Here is a 24,966-nt window from a genome sequence, read left to right on the forward strand (position 1 = left end):
AACAGTAGGATTAATTTTGCAAAGTCTAGTCTAAGTCAGAGGACTTGTTTCAATGTTAAAATGTACTGCTAATTTGGATCTTGTTAGGAATAAAATATCAAATGATTGATCTCATATATCTCTGTTGTTTTCTTCTCCCAGAACTTGAAGAATCCAGACAAAAATGTCCACCTTGGTGGTACAGATTTGCACATACATTCTTGATCTGGAATTGCTCTCCATATTGGATAAAATTCAAAAGGCTTATCTATCTTATTGTAATGGATCCTTTTGTGGATCTTGCTATTACCATTTGCATAGTTTTAAACACATTGTTTATGGCTATGGAACATCACCCAATGACTGATGAATTCAAAGATGTGCTTACTGTGGGAAATTTGGTAAGTTTCTTATGGTGTGTTATGTATCCATAGTTTCTCTGGTTGTCATTTCACTTTTTTAAAACAGAGTGTTAATTATGCATATCCAGCTAGATAACTATGCATCTCCAGAATTAACAATATGAATCGTTCTACCAACAACAGTTTCTAGTGATAGCGTTTTTACATAGTTTTCAGGAGTGTTAAGGTTATTATTTCCATAAAAGATCTTGACATTGAACATTTGATAGTGGTTTTTTTGTTTTGTTTGCTCTTGCCAGTATGCCCCTTGTCAGTAAGACTTTGAAAATTTGACCATTTCTTTCCCATTTATAAGTTTGTTATGGTGTCCTTTTGAGTTTACACACTACATATTTTCAGAAAAACTATGGATGCTTTGTTTTAACACCATTGGTGAGGTTTCTGGGTCTTTGGAGTCTCAAAGTCATTGATTTGAATTCTGATGTTGCTTCTTATTGGTTATTAGATCTTGAACAGTTAAAGTTCTATTACCTTAATGGCCTCATTTATACAATATTAATAATAGTTTATTTTTTAAATTAGTATAGTTCTTTATAATGTAGTGATAGTAACACTTTATCATATTGTTGAGAGGGATAAGAACTTTATTAGTCTGGCATATAAAAAGCACTTAACAGATTCAGCTTATCGTTGTTGTTATTGTCATCATTATGCTTTATTGTCATCATTATGCTTTTTCTTTATTGAATATTGAGAAACAAACCTTAAAGCAGATTATTGAGAAACAAAAATAGTTGAACAAAAAATAGAGGAGACCAGGGTCACAGGGTCAGTGAGAAGGTGTTGACAGACTTCAAGATGTAGCTGGAATCCTATTAGGAAAATGAATGCCAGAGTAACTTTTTTTTTTTTTTTAAGATTTATTTATCTATGTATACAGAACTGGGGTATAGGCCAGAGGTGCAAGGGTGGTGAGAGGATTCACCAAAGACAGAGTGGGGGCAGAACAGGCTGACCAACAAGTGCACTGCTGAGGGAGCAGTGGTCAGGCCAGGAGAGGTCTGCCACATCATGTGATCACCTCTGGGATGGGATCAAACTCATGCTAAAGTGGCTTTAGCTTCTTAGTGCTGCATTTGCCTGCTGCGCCACCAGGGAGGCCCCAGAGTAACTTCTTTTATATTATTTTTATTTTTGTATGAGGAGGCATTGATTCAAAACACTGAATATGATTGAAAAGTACTGATCCCTAAATTATAATAGTATGTCCAATCCCCAACTACAGCATCTAACTGTCTCTCTCCGCTCATTTCTCCATCACAGCATCTTGAATCTCCTCCCTTCTAGCTCATTTGACCAGGTCTCTAGATTCTAAAAGATATTCCAGTTTTGCCTAAACTATGGGCTTTCTTAGGTGCAGTTCTATACTTGTTAACCTAGGTGAGTCTCTGGAGTGAAACAAAACACCCTCCGATGCCATCTCCAATCCAATTCTAAATGCCCAGAGTAATTTACATGGGCAGTCCTACTCACACTCTAATTCAGTTAATACCTAGTGACAAAAGTGCTAGTTTCTAAAAACTTGCATGAGCAGGCAGATTATAGTTCACAACTAAAGAGTCCTAGTTTATGACTCTTCATTAATCACTTAATGTTTCATGTTAATCTCTCTTGCCCTATCCTTTGCTAATTGATCTTTGAAACCAAACATTTTGTTTCTGGGTTTGTCCTCTCTCTCCAAATGTTTATTAATAATTCCAATCAGGATGTTCATATATAGTGTTTTCTCTTTGTTGCTGTTTTATCTACTCTTTTATGCCCTTTGGGTAAAAGACAGGATTATTTAGCTTCTAAATGTTGGTGAAGGTTGAGATCCTGAAAATGAGTATTTTCTTGATGAATTGACTGCATCATTGGGAACCCAAAAAGGATTAGCCATGTTCCTTATTGCCATATTCCAAGTCTGGATGCTCACTTCTAGTCTTCTTGATACTGCATTATTTAAAAAATCGACTAACATAGTTATGTATATCCTTGAGTGATTCATACGTAAGTCTTTCATTGTTGCCTTTTTAAGTAAGTCCTTGATACCAGTGCCATGAATTAATGATGCTTTGTGATGCACTTTTGTGTCAAAGTTTTGAAAATCTTACATTAGCTGCTACTGTGTCAATTAAATCCTTTTTCTTCCTTTACTATAAATCTTTAAAGAGTGAGTCAATATGTTCTTTCTTACTGTAAGATCATCAGACCAGAGTAAAAAAACTGGTTCAAAATTTTAGCATCAATCTGTTTCCTTTTTATTTTCTTCCAAAATAACTTGTTGACCCACATATATATATATATATATTTTTTTTTGTAAAGAGTGACGGTGCTAATTTTCCAAGGTTTTATCTATCTGGAATTTTACTATGTTAGCCTAAAATACTATCTGCAGATGATGAGAACTGACAGCAGTGTTAGAGATTTAATGCTTTAATGTTTATAGTAGAGCTATAGGTTAATTGTATATATAGATTATACCTGTATAGCATAAAATGAGATAATAATATATATCTGAATTGTCTCACACATTGAAGTATAGTAAGTGCTAGGGAAATGGTCATTATGATCATTAAATAAATTCCATACCTTATAATAATACCAGATTTCTCATTTAGGTCTTTACTGGGATCTTTGCAGCTGAAATGGTTTTAAAATTAATTGCCATGGATCCATATGAGTATTTCCAAGTAGGATGGAATATATTTGACAGCCTTATTGTGACTTTAAGTTTAGTGGAGCTTTTCCTGTCAGATGTGGAAGGATTGTCAGTCTTGAGATCATTCAGACTGGTAAGTATCAATCAGTTTGAACATAGTTTATGTATAAAGATGTGTTTCTTTGGTTTTGTATTATTATCATTTCAAGTTTTTCAATATTTGAATTAAAGGATTAAATCTTGGTATCTGGTAAAATAATGTTACTCAGTAACAAGTATACTTAAAAACCTTAAAACCACACAAATATTTTAATTTTAGTGTCTTGAAGATATATTCAGGCTTATATGCTAGTATGAATAATAGGATAATAATTTCACTGTATGAAGCTGATGATGTGCAGAATTGCAATTGTCAAAATATTATCATTATTTTGAGGATTTAATAATCAAATATAAAATGTTTCACCCAAACAACTGTATAGTATTTGAAAATAGTTTTAAAATAAGGGCATTTTAAATGACTTTTTATGTAACATTTTGGATTTTATCCCTAGTCTGCATTAAAAAAAAAAACATAGTAAAATAAATTTAAAGGCAAATGATCAATTTTGAGGGAAATAATACTAGACAACTTGATAAAAGATTTTGTAATACTGAGCTAAAATTACATAATTCCTTCAACCTGTATAGTAATTATGTTGTGGCAAATATAACAAAATAACAGAAATATTGAGTACAGTTGAAAATGAAAATAGAAATAAACCATTTTAGCTAGGTAAACATGACTAAAGAAGAACTTACAATCTGGAACAAAACTCAAAATTACAAACATTGAGATCTTGTTCACAATAATTAATATTAAGGTTTGTGTTTACTTTTAGCTCCGAGTTTTCAAGTTGGCAAAATCTTGGCCAACACTGAACATGCTGATAAAGATTATTGGTAACTCAGTTGGGGCTCTGGGTAACCTCACCCTGGTGTTGGCCATCATCGTCTTCATTTTTGCTGTAGTCGGCATGCAGCTCTTTGGTAAGAGCTACAAAGAATGTGTCTGCAAGATCAATGAAGACTGTAAACTACCGCGCTGGCACATGAATGACTTCTTCCACTCCTTCCTGATTGTGTTCCGTGTGCTGTGTGGAGAGTGGATAGAGACCATGTGGGACTGCATGGAGGTCGCTGGGCAAGCCATGTGCCTGATTGTGTACATGATGGTCATGGTGATTGGAAACCTAGTGGTATGTCAACAGATATTCACACATTTAAAATTCTCTGTAAAAATGTTTCATGATTATCTGACCAGTTATTTTGAAGATTTTAGGATTTATTCTAAGACTATTAGTTGTAATATAATAGATATTTTAATACATGGGATAATGGAGAAGAAAATAAAAGATTGCTTTAATTACCTTCCCCATAAGCAGTGTCCTGATAAGACTCATGGGCCACAGTTGCTGATTCTTGTCCCATATACTAGTTTTATATATGAATGTGATGCAGAAGGACTAACCCCTTCATTTGCCTTGTTCCATTATAACTTAATTTATATTGTTTTTTTTTTTTAAAGCTTGATTTCTCCTTTTTTGGCTACACTAATCCTTGTTTGGGTTTGGTTTTTTCCTTTCTTTCTTTCTTTTTAAAGATTTGCTTATTTATGCATTCAGAACTGGGGTACAGGCCAGAGGTGCAGGGGCAGTGAAAAGATTCACCAGAGGCAGAGTGGGGGGGTGGGGGCAGAACAGGCAGATCCACAAAGTACACTACTGAGGGGAGCAGCGGGTGGGTCAGAAGAGGTCTGCCACGCCATGTGGGTCACCTCCCTGGCCAGGAATCAAGCATGCTGAAGTGGCTTTAGCTTCTTAGTGCTGTGCTTTAACCCACTGTGACACCGGGGAGGGCCATCTATGTTGTTCTTTTAAATAATCTATTTATCATCACAGCTTCATATTGTCTTAGACTCTTAAGAGAGATGAAAAGCAAATGTAGTCTATGTGACATCAATATCAAAATGAGATAATGAAGAAAAATTTCCATTAAAAGTAGGATTTATTATGGGAGACTGTGGCCCATGAGTCCAATCAGGACACTGCCTATGGTTACATGATCCTACAAGCTAGAAATGGTGTTTACATTTTAAAATATATTTTTAAAAATTGAAAGAAAATAATATTTCATGACATGTGAAAGTTATTGAAATCCACATCTCAATCTCCACAAGCAAAATTCTGTTGGAACATGGAGGTGCCATGTCATTTACATATTGTTCGTGGTTATTTTCTCTATGAGGGTGAGTTGAATAGTTGTCGGTAGAGATGTGCCTTACAACGCCTCTAATAATTATTACAGTAAAAGTTTGTCTACCACTGCCCTACAATATCTTTTAAAATTGATACTCCTATTTCTTCATTAATGTTTACTCGAATTGCCCTCTGTTTCTGTGGCTTTGCATTATTATCATTATTGAAAATTTAGGGGGGCCTTGAATCAAAAAGAAAAGAAATCTTGATATCTAATAAAATGTTTATTTGGTAACAAATGTGCTTAAAGACCTTACAGACTTTTAAGCTTGTAAGTGGAAGAAAATCAAGATAAGATGTTCTTCTATCACTCACCCACTTTGATTTTTCAAAGTCACCATGGTAGCTCAGCCACGTACTATGCTCCTCATCAGGTATTCCAGGTTGTGGTTCAAATCCCACTAACTTGAAAAGCGGTTGCTGTTTTATTCTTTGGTCCATTCAGCCTCCATTTCAAAAGTAATTCAGAGCCTAGTACAGAAACTGACACTCATTAAGTCACATAACAAATGGCCTTGTTTGGTGCCATTAAATGGTCAGATATACACAGAGTAAATTACGCAGTGCAAACTGCACAAAATACTGACATTGAGTTTCAATTCTTTAATTCTTAATCATCCTGAAGTTTTAGTAACACCTTTTTTAGTTTTATATAGTATAATAAATACCTTTCAATGTGAAATGAAATGCCCATTTTCTGTTTAGTTCTTCTGAGTTTAACTTTTGCTTTCATGAAGTCTCATAAAGGGATTTGTTTGTGTATTACCTTGTATAAAATTTTGCAGCAAAAAATATGGAGATATAATTCCAACAAAGAGGATATCAAAATCAGCCAGTGGTCACAAATATTTTAAATTGTATATGTAAAGTGATAGGGGTTCTTTAGGCTATTGCAGAACACTTAAGTATTTTTAGGCATTTTTCTCTAAAAGGTAATATATTTAGGTGCTAGGAGGTGATTGAAAAAAATGCACCTAGGAAGTAATCTGTCTTCATGTTTCTTACAGCCTTTTACAACAGAAAAAATAGTACACAAATATCATTAGAAAAGGGAAAAATGGAAAATACTGAATGAAATACTGTTGCTACTTGGGAAATACAACAATGAAATACTGTTGCTACTTGGGAAAGGAAGAAAAGTTCTAAATGATAGCTCAAAGGAGGCTTTTCAAGGGGGTTTTCAAAGAATGCATAGTATATTTAAACATGAGCGTAGGTCTGAGAGTGACGGTTTGAAAAGCAATATAAATTTATAATAAAAAATAGATGGGCGGTATTAGTGATTGTTTAATTCATGTAGAATTGGTCATGAGTAACTTATGAGTACCAGTTGGTCATTGGTAACTTATGACATTCATTAATTATTCATTAGTGATAATGAAAAAGAAAAACATGATTGATGAAGTTGATAATCATCTCTTTCTTGACTAAGGAATTACTAATGATACAGAAGTAAAATCCAAAAAAAAAGGACAAAAAATTATATTCCTCATGTGGTCTTCCATATATTACAGCTGTGTGTTAACATATCTTTTTTTTTCCCTCCCTTATGTATTATTTGGGTCATTTAACTTCCAATTAATAAAAATGGTTGAAACCATAACTGTAAAAGTATGGTTTAAAAAATAGAAGATTTTGGTATACTGATGTCTTCAATAGGAAACTGGTGACAAACATTAATCAGTATGAGACTTTGAATCAAGTATACATTAGTATTGGGTTGTTGGAAAAGTCACAGCACATTTTTGCCTGAAAAACAGAAAAAAATACATCATGACTTTTCTAACAATATAGTCAGTCTTTTCCTGCTTGACATGATGATCGATATATGATACAAAGTGGAATTCATGCTGCTTTCTGATAGCCAGTAGTTTAAGATAAGCAATTAGTCTTGTTATAATGTTTTAAGGAATGGGAGTTATTGTAGTATCTAGTCTCGATGAAGCAGTGATACAGCAGAAGCATATTATTGAAATATGTGGTCTAAAAATACTGAACTCAGAGACTGGAATGATGGTGTTTAGAGTCTGGAGTGTGAGATTTGGGAAGAATACAGACTTCCATTTATAAGATGGATAAGTTCTAGGACCTAATTACAGCATGGTGATTATGGTTAATATTGCCATTTTATATATTGATTTATATTTTGTTTTACATATATTCATACATACATATATATACATATATATATACATATATATACATATATATACACACACACACCATATTATATACTTGATGTTTTATATATATATATATATATATATATATATATATATATATATATATATATATGTATATACTATATTATATATTTGAAAGGTCCCAAGAAAGTAGATCTTAAATTATCCAAAACAAAAAAAAAAAAAGAAAGGTTAATTATGATAGAAGCAGCACCATTAGCTAACTCTATGGCAGTTAGTTAATCATTTGCAACAAGATTATTTGCCATTATGTTGTATACCTCAAATGTATACAATGTTACATGTTAATTATATCTCAATAAATCTGGAAATAAAGCTAATGAAAAAAAATTTAAAAACTATTATTTATGCAAACAGAACTGGGGTACAACCCAGAGGTGCCGGGGCAGTGAGAGGATTCACCAGAGTCAGAGTGGGGAGCAGAACAGGCAAACTGAGAAAGTACACTACTGAGGGGAGCAGTGAGCGGGTCAGGAAATCTGCCACCCCACCACATGCGGGTTACCTCCCTTCCCAGCAATCAAATTGGCACTGAAGTAGCTGCATCCAGCTTCTCAGGGCTGTGTTTTAACCCATTGTGTCACCAGGAAGGGCCCATGAAAAAAAAGAAATTTAAGTCTGTTAACACTTGCACTGACTAGGAAGGTTAAAGCAGTAAAATTGAATTATCATCAATATAACTACTAAAACACACATATCAAACAACCCATTGTAAAATATATTTTCTTAATGACAGTAAAGGTCAAAATGAAGATAAAACTTTAGAATTCCTTAAGTGAGTCATCAAAGTTGTTTTCTATGATTATCTCATTCCCCCATCCCCTGAACCCAGAAGTCCTCTTCATCTAGATTTATTGATATAGAAAGTTTTGACATAGTTTCTTCTACTTACACCTCCAAGAAAATGATTCATGTGTGACTGAAATCAGGGATGAGTCTCTTCCCCTCATTTGATCTAATTGTTAATCTTTTTAAATGATGTAGATGTATCAGATTATGAAGAGAGGTTACAAGAAAGTAAATAACAAGATTATTGAATAATAATGTTTTCTATATAAAATAATATTTTAAGAATATTTTACATATTTTCAGCCCTCTATGAGAATTCTCTCTTTTTTAGCAGTTTTGATTTCACCAGAGCCCCTAACTCAGAAAACAGACAGAATTTTGCTTCAAGTTTAGGCATTGATCTGACCCATTTTATTCTTTTCCAGGGAGAAACGGTTGGCCATGTAGCCACCCAATCAAAATGCCATTATCTCACTTCAATTGAGTTCAATGGGCAGGTCCTTTTATATGCTTTAAAAGCTTCATTAATTTGGAAGCTGGCACAATTTCTTGAACAGAATATTTTATTAGTAGGTGCTCGGCAAGTATTATATATCCCATTTGTTATGACAAATAGCATTTTGTCTTCTGGGAAAAGTGAACATGAATCTTGGCCTAAGTTCTTCAGCACAGTAGACACGAGTCAAAATTTTCTTGTTCTACTTGTTTTTTAAGGTAACCCATAGTAACTTTATGTGAGTGATAGGAGGACTTTTTAGGCTCATAGAAGGGAATTTGAGAAACTCCTGCTACAGAGTTGATGTTGAAAATGTCACAGTGATAATGGTGGTGGAACATTCTCTTTGTGTCACATGATACTTCAGGTATATGGCTGATCTTTGACCCCAGATGTTCTTACCAATGTGTGAAGAAGTATTGGGCATTTTGGTTTGTCTTTTAACCTGCATTTCAAAAATGTGCTTATTTTCTTTCTTTCTTCTTCTTTTTTTCTTTTTATTGTTCTCCCTATCTTGCCACACACATGCTCCCCATACCTATATAGGTCCTGAACCTATTTCTGGCTTTATTACTGAGCAGCTTTAGTTCAGACAACCTTACAGGATTTGAAGAAGACACTGATGCAAACAACCTCCAGATTGCTGTGGCCAGAATCAAGAAGGGAATAAATTATGTGAAGCAAACCTTACATGAATTTATTCTTAAAGCCTTTTCCAAAAAACCAGTGGTTTCCAAAGAGATAAAACAATCAAAAGATCTAAATAGCACAAAGGAAAACTCTGTCTCCAACCGCACACTTGCTGAAATGAGCAAAGATCAGAACTTCCACAAGGAAAAAGATAAAATCAGTGGTTTTGAAAGCAGCATGGACAGATACTTGATGGAAGAAAGTGATTGTCAATCATTTATTCATAATGCAAGCCTCACAGTAACTGTGCCAATTGCCCCCGGGGAGTCTGATTTGGAAAATATGAATACTGAAGAGCTAAGCAGTGATACAGATAGTGAATACAGCAAAGGGGTAAGACTGTTTAATATACTTTGTTTCATATTATGAATTGGCATAAAATGAGTCAAAATTTCAGATTTTGCTGTCACAAATTCTAATATAACATGCTGCTGGATAGTGAGTCTATACACAGGTTTCTGAAGATTTATCTGGTAAGATTTTAATAGTTCTTAATAAATGAATTAATCCTGCTTAGGTGTATTTGAGAGAACTAGGTACCTTTGAGTCTGTTCTTCCTTCATCCTGTTTGTTAGCAGTCCTAAAGTCAGTTTCCTTCCAGTGTCTGATGAGTCCACTCCTCTTTTCATCGTTGTCTTTTCTCTTCCAACTCCTTGCCTAAATCATTCCTTGTGGAGTCCCAACTGGTGCCTCCATTTCCCACCAACTCTAGTCCACTTCCTTGATTAATTTTACTCAGGCTCTTCTACTATAAGTAAGTCTCTCCTTTTTAGTATCTTTGGTCTCCCAAGCCTCCTGAGTGATAGACTATAGATAAGATTTCACACTATGGTTTGGCCAGCTTTGACCAGTTCTGTCCACCTGCTGACCTAGACACACTCACTCCTTTCTACCCAAGCTGATTTCTGTGTGAGCCATCGTCAACGCCCTGCATGACTTTACTTGGGATTTCCTCCTTCTTCAGTCACAATGTGATAATGTATCTTTAAAGATGTAGCCCTCAGCTTGCTTGTGTGTAAAACTGTTACTCCAATATCACAAGATTGGGTGAAGATTACATGAATGAATGAATGAACACAAATAAGAATAGAATAGTATGCAGATTGCTCAAAAGCAAGAGCTATTGCATCCTTCTTAATTTCTCCCCAAGCTGATATGACTGCTATTCATTTTGAACCCACAAAATATTTAAATCTTTTGGACTTCTTATTTAGCCTTTCATCTTAACTTTTTGAGAAATAATTGTCTGCATCAAATGGTACTGTGAACTCACTGAATGCAGCAACCCTTTCATTAAAATATTTTGTATCTTTCTCCATATCTTATTGCATATGTCCAATGCATTAAACTATATTTTTGTTAATAGGGGATATAATACCCATAAGTAAATTGTATGAGAAATTATTTTATGGCATCTCTTTAAAGTTTCACGATATCACTTTCAAATATATTTCCTTTCCTTGGTTTACATTTGAATATAGTTGAGAGGTATTTACTGAATGCTTTCTAATTGCTTACTACTATATAAAAGCTTGCTAACATGAATTTACAGTGGATTTGGAATAAGTGATGTGAATGTGTGTACTGGCCATGTGACAGAATTAGGTACATAGTAAATGTTCAATATTTAACTATTGAGTATATAGATGAATAAATAAATTTTAAATATATACTCCTGGATACCAAAGATATTTTTCCCAAGATGACAAAGTAAGGAATATAATTCTTTCAGTTTTTAAACCTTTACATGAAAGAAGTAATAACTCCAAATTCAAAATGAATTATTATCTAATTTCCGGGCAGTCTTTCTGAATAAGCTTGGGATTCTAGTTATTGAGGAACTTTGGTAGCTTGGTGAGTACACCAAACACTTCTTATGTTTTAATATTTGGGAGGAATTATTTCATACCTGGTTGTTTTTCCTTTTCTCATAGTCTGTTCCTCACCTTACGTGAATCTCCTTAGTTGCTGGCAACACTCTTATTCTTAATACCTTGAATTATTACATGTTAAAGGAAATCTTCTAGATATGCTTATTTAGCATTTCATATTCTAACTAAGAATACCAACTCAGGTAGAGGAAAGCAATTTATTCAAAATTAGAAGATGTTAACTTTTTATTACTGAATTACTCATCAATATTATCATCTGAAAATTGAGATTCTTAGCACCACTATTTTAAAATTATGGATTTTGAAAGTTTGCTCTGTTCACAAGAAATTTTCCATTATATATCTTAAAGTGTGCCATCTTGAGTGCATTCAAACTTACTTTATAGTGGACTTGAGAAGGAATAAATGCTCAAAATCTGTAAGAAATTTGTTAGATAATATAGAGATAACAGTGAACTATCTCCAACCATAAATATTCTAACTTAATCTATAAGATGAAAGTATCCATAACTAACAAATTGTTATTGATTTTGTTTTTCAACTTAGCCTCTAAAAATCCAAATATTCTATCTCTTTTATTTTTCCATGTTAACCACCTTACACTCAATCTTCTACTCTTCAGCTCCTACTTGAGTTTCCAGATTTTTAACTGCTATTTCCTCCTTTGTAACTATAACTTTTTCACACATAAGACATTTTTGAAATAGTGACTACCAGATTGTTTTTTATTTAAAAATTATCTTTTTTATTTATGCATAAAACTGAGGTGTGAGGATTCACCAGAGACCGAGTAGGAAGCAGAACATGTGAATGTATTGAAATACACTCGGAGGGAAGCAGCAGGTGAGCTCTCTGCTGTGACATGTAGGTCAGCTCCCTGGCTGGGGATTGAAATCATGCTGCAGTGACCAGTGATAGCTTGATAGTGCTGAGACTTTATCCCCAGGGAGACCCACCAGGGAGACCCACTATAAGACTTTTGAGGAACTTTCCTCAAAGTTCCATTTGATGGAAGTAACACCCAATTCAATAAGTTTAGCTTTTATAAATTTTAAGCATGACTTTGAGAGGTATAGCAAAGAAAAGCTTCTGGAGGTAGAATACTTATTTCAAGTCCTAGCTTTAGTATTTGCTAACTTTACAATCTCAGGAAATTTGCAAAAATCTTGTTTTCTTATATACCAAAGAGAATTATAATGAAGATTAAATGACTTAAATAAGTAATTACAAAAATTAGTGCCAAATTAATAATTATCATAATTATCATGGCTATGAAATTATAGTTGACATCCCTGACTGTATAGATAGCTAAGTGCTACCAGTTAAATTTAATAAAGGTAGCATTATAGAGAATGAAGCTTCACAATTTTGGTGTGTAAAACACACTCAGAAAACTTGTTACATGTGCAGTAGTCACTGCGATGGGTTGAGTTGGAATAAGAAATGAACCTAACTCAATACGTGGCTTGTTGATCCAGGTTTCTGAATTATTTTAGAGAAACTAATTTATGGGCTGATGATGTATGTCCCAGTTTGCCTGCCTAGGAGCCTGTAGTTTGAACACAGAGAAAGAGCATCACTACCTTCAACACTTCTCACTCTTTCCCTTTGCCCTTATCTTGATACCACTCTCCCTTACCTGCCATCCTATTTCCCCAAAATATTTATGGAGCCCTTTCCAAGCCCTTCTAGGGCTGACTCTCAGACAGAAAGGTTTTCATTTCCTGAAAGACATTTAATTATGCATTCCAGAATAAATTCATATATTTTATATAAAACCCCTTAACAGAAAATGAGCAGAGAGATGAATTCAAGTAAAGTGTTGGATAAAGTATCTTAAAAGGTACTGAGGAAACAACAGAACATCAACATCTCTCTGGAGACTAAGAGTCAGTTTTAAGATCAAGATTGACAATGCTGTCACCAGCCCAGTGTAGCCATGAATTCAGGCTGCTGCCACTGTTCCTCAGAATGCAAACACAGCTGATGCTCCTCAGTATCGGCTTCTCTGGAGGTCAATGCAGGCCTATAAGCACAGGGCAAACATTAGAAGACACTGTATAGAATTTCACCACTAGCAGCAAAGCACCTCCTAATTATTAACCACTAGCAAACCATGTGCCTGCTTATTCAATAAATATTTATTGAGATCTGCTAAGCTCCAGGCACTGTGCTAAGAGTTGCTTAGGGGAAAAAAAAAAAAAATCACCCAACTGCAATAATCTAATGTTATTGGCATCTGGCTTAACTAAGTTCTTCAGATGTGTATTTTCTTTTTTTTACATCCTGCTAAACCTCAAAATTGAAAGCTCAAAAATTCTAAATAATTAATTTTTTAAACCGGAGAGTTCTTCCTTAGAGGGTAAGATAGTTCCTTTGCTTTCACTTATTACAAATTCTGTGATTCAAAAATGTCAAAACTAAAGGCATTTTAAAAGAATGATTAAAACATTGATTTTGAAAGTTTATGTAAGTTTCAGAGAAAAACATTAAATTTATGCACTTTATTTTAATAAATATTTTAAAACAAACAGCCTTATATGATATTTTAAGTGTTATAAACTCTTACCACTTATAGAGAAATTAAAGTACACTGTAAATCAAATCCTCAATTCCTGCTCTTTTGACAAATCTAACTTACTTACAGAGGGAGGCTTTGTTTACATTCTGAGCAGAGGAATGGGTAAAATCTCCTCACAAGAGTTCCTATTTATTTCTCCTCAGATCAACACTGATACTTAGCTTTACCTAATTGTTCTTTAGTGTCTTGAAATATTGTGTTAAGATTATGATGAAACGATAGCTGAAGTACTAGGAAAATACTACAATGAAACCTTTATATTTTACTTAAACTTTGCATCTTTCAGGATGCCCATGAAAACACTGCAAATATATACAGAGCTTCAAGTTCCAGAAGGAAACAAAGTCCATATGGGTCCTTCATTCACTTTGATCACTATGTAATAAAAATTTCAAAGGACTCCACCCAAGTACATTTTCTACTCACTGTTTTTATTCATGTGTTCCCCTCACATTTACTAAGCTCCTGGTGGTTACCGTATGCTACGGCAGACACTCAAAGGCATGGCCTAAGTGCACTCACTTTTACAGAACATGTAGGCTGAATCTTAAGTTGAGCTCTTACTCTGTCCCTGCACTCTTTTTTTTTTTTTAAAGATTTATTTATTTGTGCATACAGAACTGGGGTACAGGCCAGAGGCTCAGGGGCCGTGAGAGGCTTCACCAGAGACAGAGCCGGGAGCAGAACAGGCAGATCGACGTATACTGCTGAGGGGAGCAGCGGACGGGTCAGGAGAGGTCTGCCACGCCATGTGGATCTCCTCCGGGGCAGGCGGGGATCGAACTCATGCGGAAGTGGCTTAAGCTTCTTTGTGTTGTGCTTTAACCCGCTGTGCCACCAAGGAGGGCCCTGTCTCTGGCACTCTTAAATGATAAAGCCTCCTACCTTTGAAGAGAAACACATAAAAAACCTAGAAACTATAGTTGCACATATATAAAAGAATTTAAAATTTCAGACAAAATATGGAGGCAGGATAGAAGAAATCTTTAAAATAAATTGCAATACTTCACAAAGGAGATGGAACTTAAAGTAGGTTTTATGGTAAAACTAGAATTCCATCGGCGATCAGAAGAGAGTGACATTTTAGATATGAAAGCATGTAGATTTAAAGGAAAGTTCACTAAATATAGATGAAGGTGACCTGGTGGGAAGTAGTAAGTTATAAAGGTAGATTGGTACCAGAGAGTGAACGAACACCTTAACATACTATAGCAAGAGATTGAAATATGCTTCTTCTTTTTTTACATAAAAAAGAAAATGTTAGGTCTTGGTTTTATTTTTTTATTTTTATACCTTGTCATTAGTAAACTTTACTTTCAGAGAAAAACCATGGTGGTAAAATAAAGCCCACCAGTTGTGGGAGACGGAGTAAGAACGTAGTTAATTGCAATGAAAGGTATTGCAGATATCCAAAGGAGAGTTAGTAAGGGCTCAATTTAGGATCGTAAATAGCAGCAAGTGAGGATAAACTGTAAGACATTTGCAAGTTAAATATAAGGACTTAAGGTCTGGATGTAGGAGTCATGAGCCATTTCAAAGGTTGTAATGGTAGCTGCCATAACTAAGAGTTACAAACATGGTGGCTCTAGATAACAACAAATTATTTTATTTTCTTACAGCTGTAAGTCTGGTTTTTTGTTTGTTTGTTTGTTTGTTTTTTAGGTTCTAAGAACATCCTCCCTTTCTGTCTCCTAAATCTCTGACATTCCTTTTTTTTGCAACTGTATCACTATAATATCTGCTCCTCTCTTCACATGGCATTCCACCATGTGTCTTCCTTCTTATGAGGACACTAATTCTGTTGCATCAGGGATCACCTAAATAACCTTTTCTTCATTGACTATATCTACAAAGATGGTTTTTCTAGTAAGGTCATATTCAAGGATACCAGGAGTTAGGGATTAAAGGTATTTTGGGGGAAGATATTTATCAACCCATAACAGTTTTGACTTAGAAAACTGGAGCATATTAATGCTATTAAAAATATACTGGAAGAAAAGGGGTAATAAAGCAATGTTGGACTGTAGCTATTTGGAAATATAGTCCCACGTAAAAGAGAGAATCAAAATTATAAACAAGTTGGAATTTTGTATGTAAATTTTTATTATTGGATTATGCAGGTAATTGTGTTTTCCAGTTTTGAGAGAGAAATCTCTGTGTAGCATATTTATTGGAGAGTATACTCAACAACTACACATAACACTTGTAAGAAGTTCGGGAAACATGATGATTGGACAGAGGAGAAACTGAAATACTTCACAATATCAACAGAGGTCAGTTGATACTCCAAGTATCTCCAGTGCTAAGATGACCCTTTGGAGTTTTCTCAAATTGAAGGAAGGGGATCAGGGTTTTGTGCCCTACAGTAGTCAGTCATTGGATGTAATAGTGTTACCCAAAAGCGGTCTCAGTTTCCCTCAGCCAAAAAAGGAAACAGAGTTTGAAGAAAAGGAAAATGGTTTTATTTGTTGACAAATGAGGAAGGCAGCAGACTTATGTCCAAAAGACCACAGCCCTGCTCTTTGGCAAGATACAGGGCTATTTATACAATGTTCCAACAAAAAAAAAGGAGAGGTGGGCGAGTGTCCGCAAAGGGGAGGGAGTAAAAGTTAGTGCTGGGATGGAGACCAGTGGGCACCAGCCTTTATTTACACAGACAAACAAAAATGGGGAACCAGCAAGAGTAATGGAGAGGCGGGCAGGGGGCAGCACAGGGAGGAAGAGGAATGGGTGCTGGCCAACTTTCTCACTATTTGCTTTTGTTTGGGATTTCCTTTCCTTGATCCTAAGCCTGTCAAAAGAAGAGAAGCTGCAAGGAAAGGAAAGGAAAAAAAGTAAATCCACCGACAATTAAGAGATCTGGGAAAACCAATTTCGTCATAACTTGTCAAAGGAGGCAAATCCGCAAATGCTTATCTGAAGGCCCATTTACTGTATCACTAGTGGGTAGAATTTGAAGGTACCTATGGACACCCAAACTGTTAAGGAAAGAGCCCATTTCCCATTCCACACCATTTATAGGAGAACACCACACAAAGGAGAGCAGTTCGATGCTAGTATTTTTACTCATATATATTTAATGTATATGTAGAGAAAAGAGGAGCAGGGAGAGAAGGATTTCAAAATGTAGACTACTGTTCAAAGTCCAAAACCACTTATCCTCTCATGGGCAAATGCAAATAGGCAGGGCACAGAGACAGGAGGTAAGGCCCAAAAGCAAAGGTGCCAGAATGAATCCAAGCCATGTACTGGCAGGAAGTCCAGGCAATCCCCAAAGATTAGGGAGATGAGGAAAGACCTGTAGTTCAAAGTTACTATCCAAGCTGGGTAATCTATCCAAGGTGAAAATGATGGTTGAAACCTATTTGACGAGAGAGCCAGGTTCACACTGCCTGTTCCAAGTAGAAAAGGAGGACCCCCTCCCCCAAGCCTTCACCCCCTCACCCCACCTACAGTCTTTTCAGGGTCAATAAGACCCTTCAGCTCTGCTCTTAGTTCTCAGCAGTCCTCTACCCACTTCCCCCATTTTAGAAAGAGTCAAGTTCATGGTGTGCTGGGAGTTGTAATGGGATGTCAAAAGTGTATAGTTGGAGGTGAAGTTTGTCACTCCCTGGCTGAGATCATCACTCTGCCTCCTCTAATAAATGTAAGCTCTTACGCTGCCCTTGGGCAGGGAGGAGGGGAGTGCAACTTGGGGAAGGCAGCTTCCTCCTGCATAACAATTTAAATTGAGGGACTTGCTGGAGACTCCAGCTGCCAACTTTCTGGCTGCTGGAGGAATGAGTGACTTGCCTAAAAGATCTGGGCAGTGCACCATTGCATCTTTACACCACAGAGACAATAAGAAGTCATAAGGCAAGTGACAATTCAACACCTGAGGGGTGAACACAAAAAAAGAAAGCACCAAAGAGAACAAGGAAAAATATACACATTAGCCACATTATATAGTTTTCTTCCTTGTGACAACCTTGGATAGTGGGTATTATTAATTATTTACAGATGGATATTATTAATTATTTACAGATAGATATTATTAATTATTTACAGATGACTAAGGCACTAAAGGATTAAAAAATGAAATTGGTCAGTCACTGATGTTTCTAGGAGTTTTTAAAAATTTTAACTCCAAGCTTTTAGCACCATACTATATACCATCACTAGGCAAGGCAGTGAGCAGCAATATAATTGTTTTCTGTTATGCTCATATAACATTGTAATTCAGGATCAAATGTTACAATGATATTGTACATTTGCTGATTCATATTCAGCCTCTAATTCTCCTTAAAGCTAATTTATTAGGTTATAGTCTACCATGATAATATAGCACATTCTACAATAGATAATGAACCGGTCTATTGAGGATATCAGGTTGAAAGCACATGAAAGGAATATCAACTTTAGCCTGACTCTAAATGATGTTCATTTCATTGGGTGATTATGGTGGAGAAGGAAATCCCAGGCAAAAGAACAAACATTATTCACCTGATTACTCATTCATTTATCTTCCCATTCATTGTTTACTCAATTATTCTTCTCTGGAGAAACAAGTGTGTTAACTTGTTATGAAGTGTTCTACTTGTGTTGACTTGACAAAAAGTTGTTTAAATATTTGCAGTCATCAATGTTAATAAATATTCGGTGTCTTTTTACTTAATCATTTTATTATCAGGACTATCTCTCTAGTTTTTTTTTTTTTTAAAGGTATCTAATTGGCACTTCATTAAAGATGAGATTGTCATGCAGATTACCTCATTAGTGTGAAAAGGAAACTCCAGGTTGATTGATTTAAGATTATACTTTTCAGGGAGGTTGAAACTATGATTATGTCAGGTATTAAAACTGGATCAGAACAGGCCTGAGAGACACCTTTTGAGCCTAGTATTTTATGTTTCACAATATCTTTTTTTTTTTTTATCATACCTTAAGCTTCACTGAGAGATTAGATAAAACTAAGGTATTAATACTTCTACTTCTCACAGATTTCTCTGGTCCCGTATGTGCTATTCACAGGCCATTTAGATTCCCTTAAAGTTTTTTCCTCAAAGAGGCAAAATTTAGAGGATGGTTATAATTAAAGCTTTATGGGAAACTGACATTTGATTCCATATTTTATGCATGGCTTCTTTGAATATAAAAAATACTATAGAAATTTACTTAGATTATTTTTTTCAGATTGTTTCCAAACTACTTAAAAATCTTTCATCTTTATTGTATTTGCATGTGTCAAAAAACAATGAAATTTTTGTCTGACATATTCAAGTCAATGTTTTTATTCTATTTTGATCAGTTGGAAAAGATCCCTTTCCTGAAATTCTTTTGAAATGTCAAAAAACTAAATATGATAAGCATATGCTTTAAAACCTATATTACTCTCACCCCATTCCGATACTAGGAATCACTTAATTTTTATTATTTAATTCCTTTTATTGAAGTAATATTTGTTCATAACATGGTATATGTTTAGGGCACATACCTTCACCCCTCTCCAAATGTCTATAATACCATACCCACCACAGTAATCATCCACCATTGTCCATGGGTCCCCATTGCCTTCTTATTCCCATCGCCCCACCCCCTACCTCTCTGGTTCCCTCAGATTTGCAGACAAGTGATCACTTATTTTAAAATATCTCTTATGAAGAGCAAAAGATGTCCTTAGCACATCTTTTTATAGTGTTTAAATTAATCTCTTAAATAATAGAATTATATAACAGGATTTTAAAATCAATGTTTAATATTTAATAGAATTAAAATATTTGAATAATACTGCTTTGCATTGAACATGTAGCATGTGTTTTCAAGCATGTAATTAATTTCTGTTTACAAGTATGAAACTTTAGACATTTCAGATCATTGACTCATCATGCCGTATTTCTAAACTTCAGTACCTGACCTTTTTACTTCTCACAGGGGTAAAAACAAATTGGATCAATCAAGATGCAACTCTGTGGTTTTAACCAGGCAGAGACATATGTGGCCACTTTTAAACAGGTTACCTTAAAAAAAAATCATTACATATATGATATTTTTTTCAGTGTCATGCATGCTGTTCAGCTACAAAATCTTTCTGTCTGACCCATTGCAAGAAAATAAAAACACACAATTGTGCCATAGATGACACACAGCATGTTACTGGGGCAGTTCCATCATTTTTTGTGATTCCTTTAATGACTTCCTTGATACAGCTTCATGTTTTTAGGTGATTTCAAATGCATGATACATAGATTTTTTTTACTGGATGGATTATAAAAGCAAGCTACATAGGATGACAAAAGTCATTACAAACCTCTATGAATTTCCCCACCTAACTTACTCTATATATGTATAAATGTTTAACACCTTTTCAATCACATTTATTGCTTTGAGAGTACATCTTTAATATTCTCACCATAGCAACACTGCAGCAAAAAAAAAAAAGGTAATTATGTGAGTTGATGGCTATGGTAACCTTATGTGGTAAACATTTATTTCACCACATATATCAAATCATTATAATTATACTTTATACTTACCCAATGTTATATAACTGTTATATCCCAAAGCCAGAAAAGTTATATTTAGAAAGTTAAATTGAAACTATTAAAAATTTTATGGGAGAAATATGTCAGGCATAAGCATAAAATCTCAGAACTGGAAAGAAAGCATTATATTGATGTCTAAAGAAATTAAGACTCAGACAGTTAAGCTGCTTTCTGATTTTACATCTGCAAAGTTGGGGACAAAGTAGCTAGTGTCCAGGAAAATTTTGAGTATATTATAAGATGGTTACTAGGATTTTATTGCTATAATTATTTCAGTAATTAATGTTTGATTATACCTAAAATACATCAATTACAAATTAACAGGCCCTGCCTATTGAGTGATGAGTTATATGTGCTTAAAATGCTTATTTTCATTCTAAAAGCAATATTATGCACTTATTACAGTTATATATATAGATATATACGCGCTCAGATATACACACATACAGAGTAGCATTAAGAAAATAAGTTTACATGGAACAATCTGTCAGTAAGATATAAAACACTTTCCTTAAAATTACAAATAGATTAATATAGATTTCTTTATATAACATTTATATAATATTTCTAACAGGTATGAAAGAAAATTACCACTCAGAAGTAGTATCTTAATTTTAGCATACGTGTTGAATAACTGACATACTCTTTAGGGTGGAAATCCACGTTAATGAGAATTTTGCCTTTTTTTATAATCCATTTCCTATTTTTAATTTATCTGTCATATTGGGATGTTTGTATTATTGTTTTCCATTGCACAGTGATGAAAGCAAAACTTTATCCTGAAATTGATTCACTCTAGGGTTAATAATGCTAAACATTTCAAGTTTTAAAAGACATATATTATTGTTATGTTTTATTTGAAGTTAATTTTAAGAGTGCTCCTTAGTATAGACATATTGGAAAAACAGGTAAAACCATTATTTTATTTCCTAAATTATTATTAGTATTTTTTAACCATGCTAGAAAATACAAAGTGCATATTAATGAATGGTGATTTTGATTAAAAAAACCTAAGGCTGTAACAGTTGTGATGAATTACTTAAAATATGTTACTCTCTTTTGCATAAGTTGCCTACATAAAATTAGAAAAAATGTTTTAACAGTACTAATTTTCACTTTATATTATATTTGCAAATTTGGAATCCACATTTTTAAAATAATGGTCATTCATTGTTCCCTTAATTGGAATTAGCCTTGTGCTTCCTAATTATAGGCAGCTTTAGAAGATAACAAAAATTATTCAAATGTACAGGTAGCTTTTGCTAATTTTGGATATAAATGATATTTAACAAACGTGAGTGATAGATTATCTTCTTTTACCTCACCATTGCCATCATTTGCTTATGTTGATCCTAACTTCTACTTTTTGCAATTTTCTAGCAGGTGTTAGTAGCACTATTTAATTGATTGCTTCAAAGGTTTTAAAGCATACATTCTGATTTGACCCACTGTATTCCAGCTACTGAAATACCTGTTCTCTGCAAATAGCAGTTCTGTGTTAGCACACAAAGCCCTTGAACAGTCTGATCACTTTTCGTTCCACAAATTGATTGGTGACTACTATTTACTTTTCATTAGGAATAAACTCCACAGTGATACTGCAGAATCTGGCTGAGACAAGTGTATATGGCCTGTTCAACCTTCTTAGAAGGCCAGATGCTCTTGCATTTGTTTGTTTGATTTTGTATTCAAGACAATAACTTTTACTAGCATAATTTTTATATGATTGGCTAGAAAATGTCCTAGGTAGAAAGTTCTTGGAAAATTAAGAACTCTCAGTAAAACTGTTGACTTTATTTTCAATTTCCCTGGTGGTTACTAAGAGCCGACCTCATTATTCCACCAACATATCACGCTGACCCTGTGATGGAACTGTGAAGTGGATTTCCTGCCGAATAAGCACCTGTTCCCAGAAAGCCTCCACAGTTTCTCTGGTAGCGGTATACAAAGAACTCCAGGAGTGAAAAAGGCTGCTTGCTTGCTCTTGATTTTTAAAAATGCTGGCATTTTGGTTGTCCATAATTATAATGTGAGCCAGGAGCTTATTGTAACTAGTAAATAGAGAATTTTTCTGCTAAGTTGAGTGGAAGTAAAATTTAAATCTAGGTAACAGGAAAATACTATGAATGTTCAATTGATGGAGAATTTTGGTAGTACTTTTTAACTCAGAACATTGCATTTTTAAATCTTAATTCTTAAGAATCTTAAAAAGAAAGAGGAATTTCAGCAACATGAAAAGTACGGGGGAAACTTGAGGGACCTACGAAGCTAAAACGTGTAAAGAAACTAAATATCAGTATACTCAGCATGAAAGGCACAAATGGTAAAATCTTTGGTGATTTTCAGTTTTAAAAATGCTATGAGTGTTAAATAATTGCAAAGGGCTAAAACCCACAAAACAAAAATAAAATGGTAACTCCCTAACACTTGCAAGGAGGAAGAAAGCATATTTTTGTTCTATACAAGTAAAAGAATATTTAAAATTCAAATTATCCTATAAGAGAAGGGTGAACTTGGAAAGCACTGAATTCTTAGTGCATGGTATAGTAGTTGTCTGTGAAATGTCCCTCTAACGTGTCTTTTGAGCTTACTGACATACAGTGGAACTTAGTTTATCACTAATTTCTTCCTTAATTTTCTGCTCACTTATGCTTATCTCTTCCTTTTGATTTGCTTTACTCAACCTTCTGTTATCCTCTGTCTTTTTTGATGTTCAAGTGAATAACTATTCTAGGCTTGATTCCTCAAAGAAAATCTTTTGTTGCATGAAGCAAGCTACATATGTGTACTTTAAATTTAAAATATTTGTAAAGTTTCGACACCAGTCATCCACTGTATTTATTTTTCAATTGATTTATACTTAATTGTAGGTCTTTGGGTATAGGTTTTTGTTGCATTCTATATTTTCTACAATGATGTCATACAGTTGATGTTTTTCTGCTTTTAAGTTCCAGATATCAAGCTATTGGACAACCATACTTCATACTTCTAGAAATAAGAAATGGTCAATTCGTATTAGCTGCTATTCATACTAGTATGAAATAGCTTTACAATATAAAAGCTTATCTCAGGAAATGTTAGAAATAAGTTTATAAGTGATCAACTTAGGAAGTTTTTAATGATACCTATATTTAATATGAAATTATATAGAAAACATACTTTCAGGCATAAAAAGACCAAAAATAAAAAAGCTTTTAATTTTATCATATTTTCAATAATCGAAAAAGACTAAGATATTAAGGTATCTATAATGGTTTTTAAACAAGATTAAGCATATTTCTTAACTACTTCAGTATATTATAGATAATTGTAGAATATGGAAAAATATGCAGATATAATTTATAAATGTGTGTATTTGTATATACTTTATAGTAGTTATCTCAAGGGAATAGAATCATTTATAAAGTACCTACAATCAATATCATATTTAATAGGAAAGCAGGAATACTAGCTATGGCATCCTTTAATTCATAATGCTGATATTTGGTCCTCTGTTTATACCTTTATTTATATGTAGACTGCCAAAAAAAAAATTATCATTCTTGATAACCAAAGAAATGCTACACAAAAAGTCTACTTCAATATTTGTTAAAGATAAAGTCCACACAGAAGTTACGAGGGGACATTTATATTATCAAAACAATCAATTTAAATGAGTATTTTCTTATTTTTATTAATTGCATGTTTAAACTTTTATATTTTTAATTAAAACTGTAATCTTAACAAGAGAAGTATGCGCTGTAATAACTACTAGTTTTTAATATTCACATGTCATTTAGCAAATGAGAATGAAAAATGAACTCTTCTTTTAAAGTGCTGCTTTAAAAAAAAACAATATTAGGAAAATTTGACAGAGTTTTGCTACAATTGCTGTATGTATTTTTTCTAAAAGTTTCTGTGTATGTGTATGTGTATAACATGTTTGATCATGAAATTCTAGGTGGGAAAACCTTGATTTGTTATGATCCGTATGTGATCATAATGAAAATTCATTCCTCTCATGTGTTAGTCTGCCATGTCTAATTTCATTGAGTTTTTGTTTAGAGTTTGCATGTGGTGTTCACTTTGGTATGCACTATTTCTTGATATTTTAAATAATGCTATATGATCTTTTCTACTATATCCTGAATTTTTATGATTAAAATGGGTACTGCTAAATAAGATCTTTACTGTGATCTTTGGCATTTTGACTTCAAAACAATATTGACTTTTTAGTCTTCATGAAATATCTTCTATCTATATCATCCTGAGATATATTCTTACATCAAGAGATAATAGAAGAAACATGTTTGGATTTCATTTTATATTAATTTGTTTTTATAAATTTTAAGTATCAGCAAGTTTTTTCCTGCCAAAAGTCAGATCTGACCTTTCAGTTATCAGACATTGGCAATTGGCATTTATATATTTTGGTTGACCTAAAATAATAATAATTGTTACATACAAATTTATAT

At 33.8% G+C, this 24,966-nt stretch overlaps 1 protein-coding gene across 2 annotated transcripts in view; it reads left to right on the forward strand.

Annotated features, from left to right (window-relative positions):
* The window catches only part of SCN9A (sodium channel, voltage gated, type IX alpha subunit), a 123,325-nt gene that overhangs the window by 73,297 nt on the left and 25,062 nt on the right, over positions 1 to 24,966 (forward strand). For both annotated transcript variants that reach the window (XM_012726128.1, XM_012726122.1), the window contains exons 14-17: positions 142 to 380; positions 3,002 to 3,175; positions 3,924 to 4,280; positions 9,375 to 9,851. In XM_012726128.1, coding sequence (XP_012581582.1) covers positions 142 to 380; positions 3,002 to 3,175; positions 3,924 to 4,280; positions 9,375 to 9,851 — 1,247 coding nt within the window. The remainder of the gene's footprint in view (positions 1 to 141; positions 381 to 3,001; positions 3,176 to 3,923; positions 4,281 to 9,374; positions 9,852 to 24,966) is intronic.

Source organism: Condylura cristata, unplaced genomic scaffold (assembly GCF_000260355.1).
Source record: "Condylura cristata isolate star-nosed mole 26May11 unplaced genomic scaffold, ConCri1.0 scaffold00002, whole genome shotgun sequence".
In the NCBI taxonomy this organism is placed as follows: Eukaryota; Metazoa; Chordata; class Mammalia; order Eulipotyphla; family Talpidae; genus Condylura; species Condylura cristata.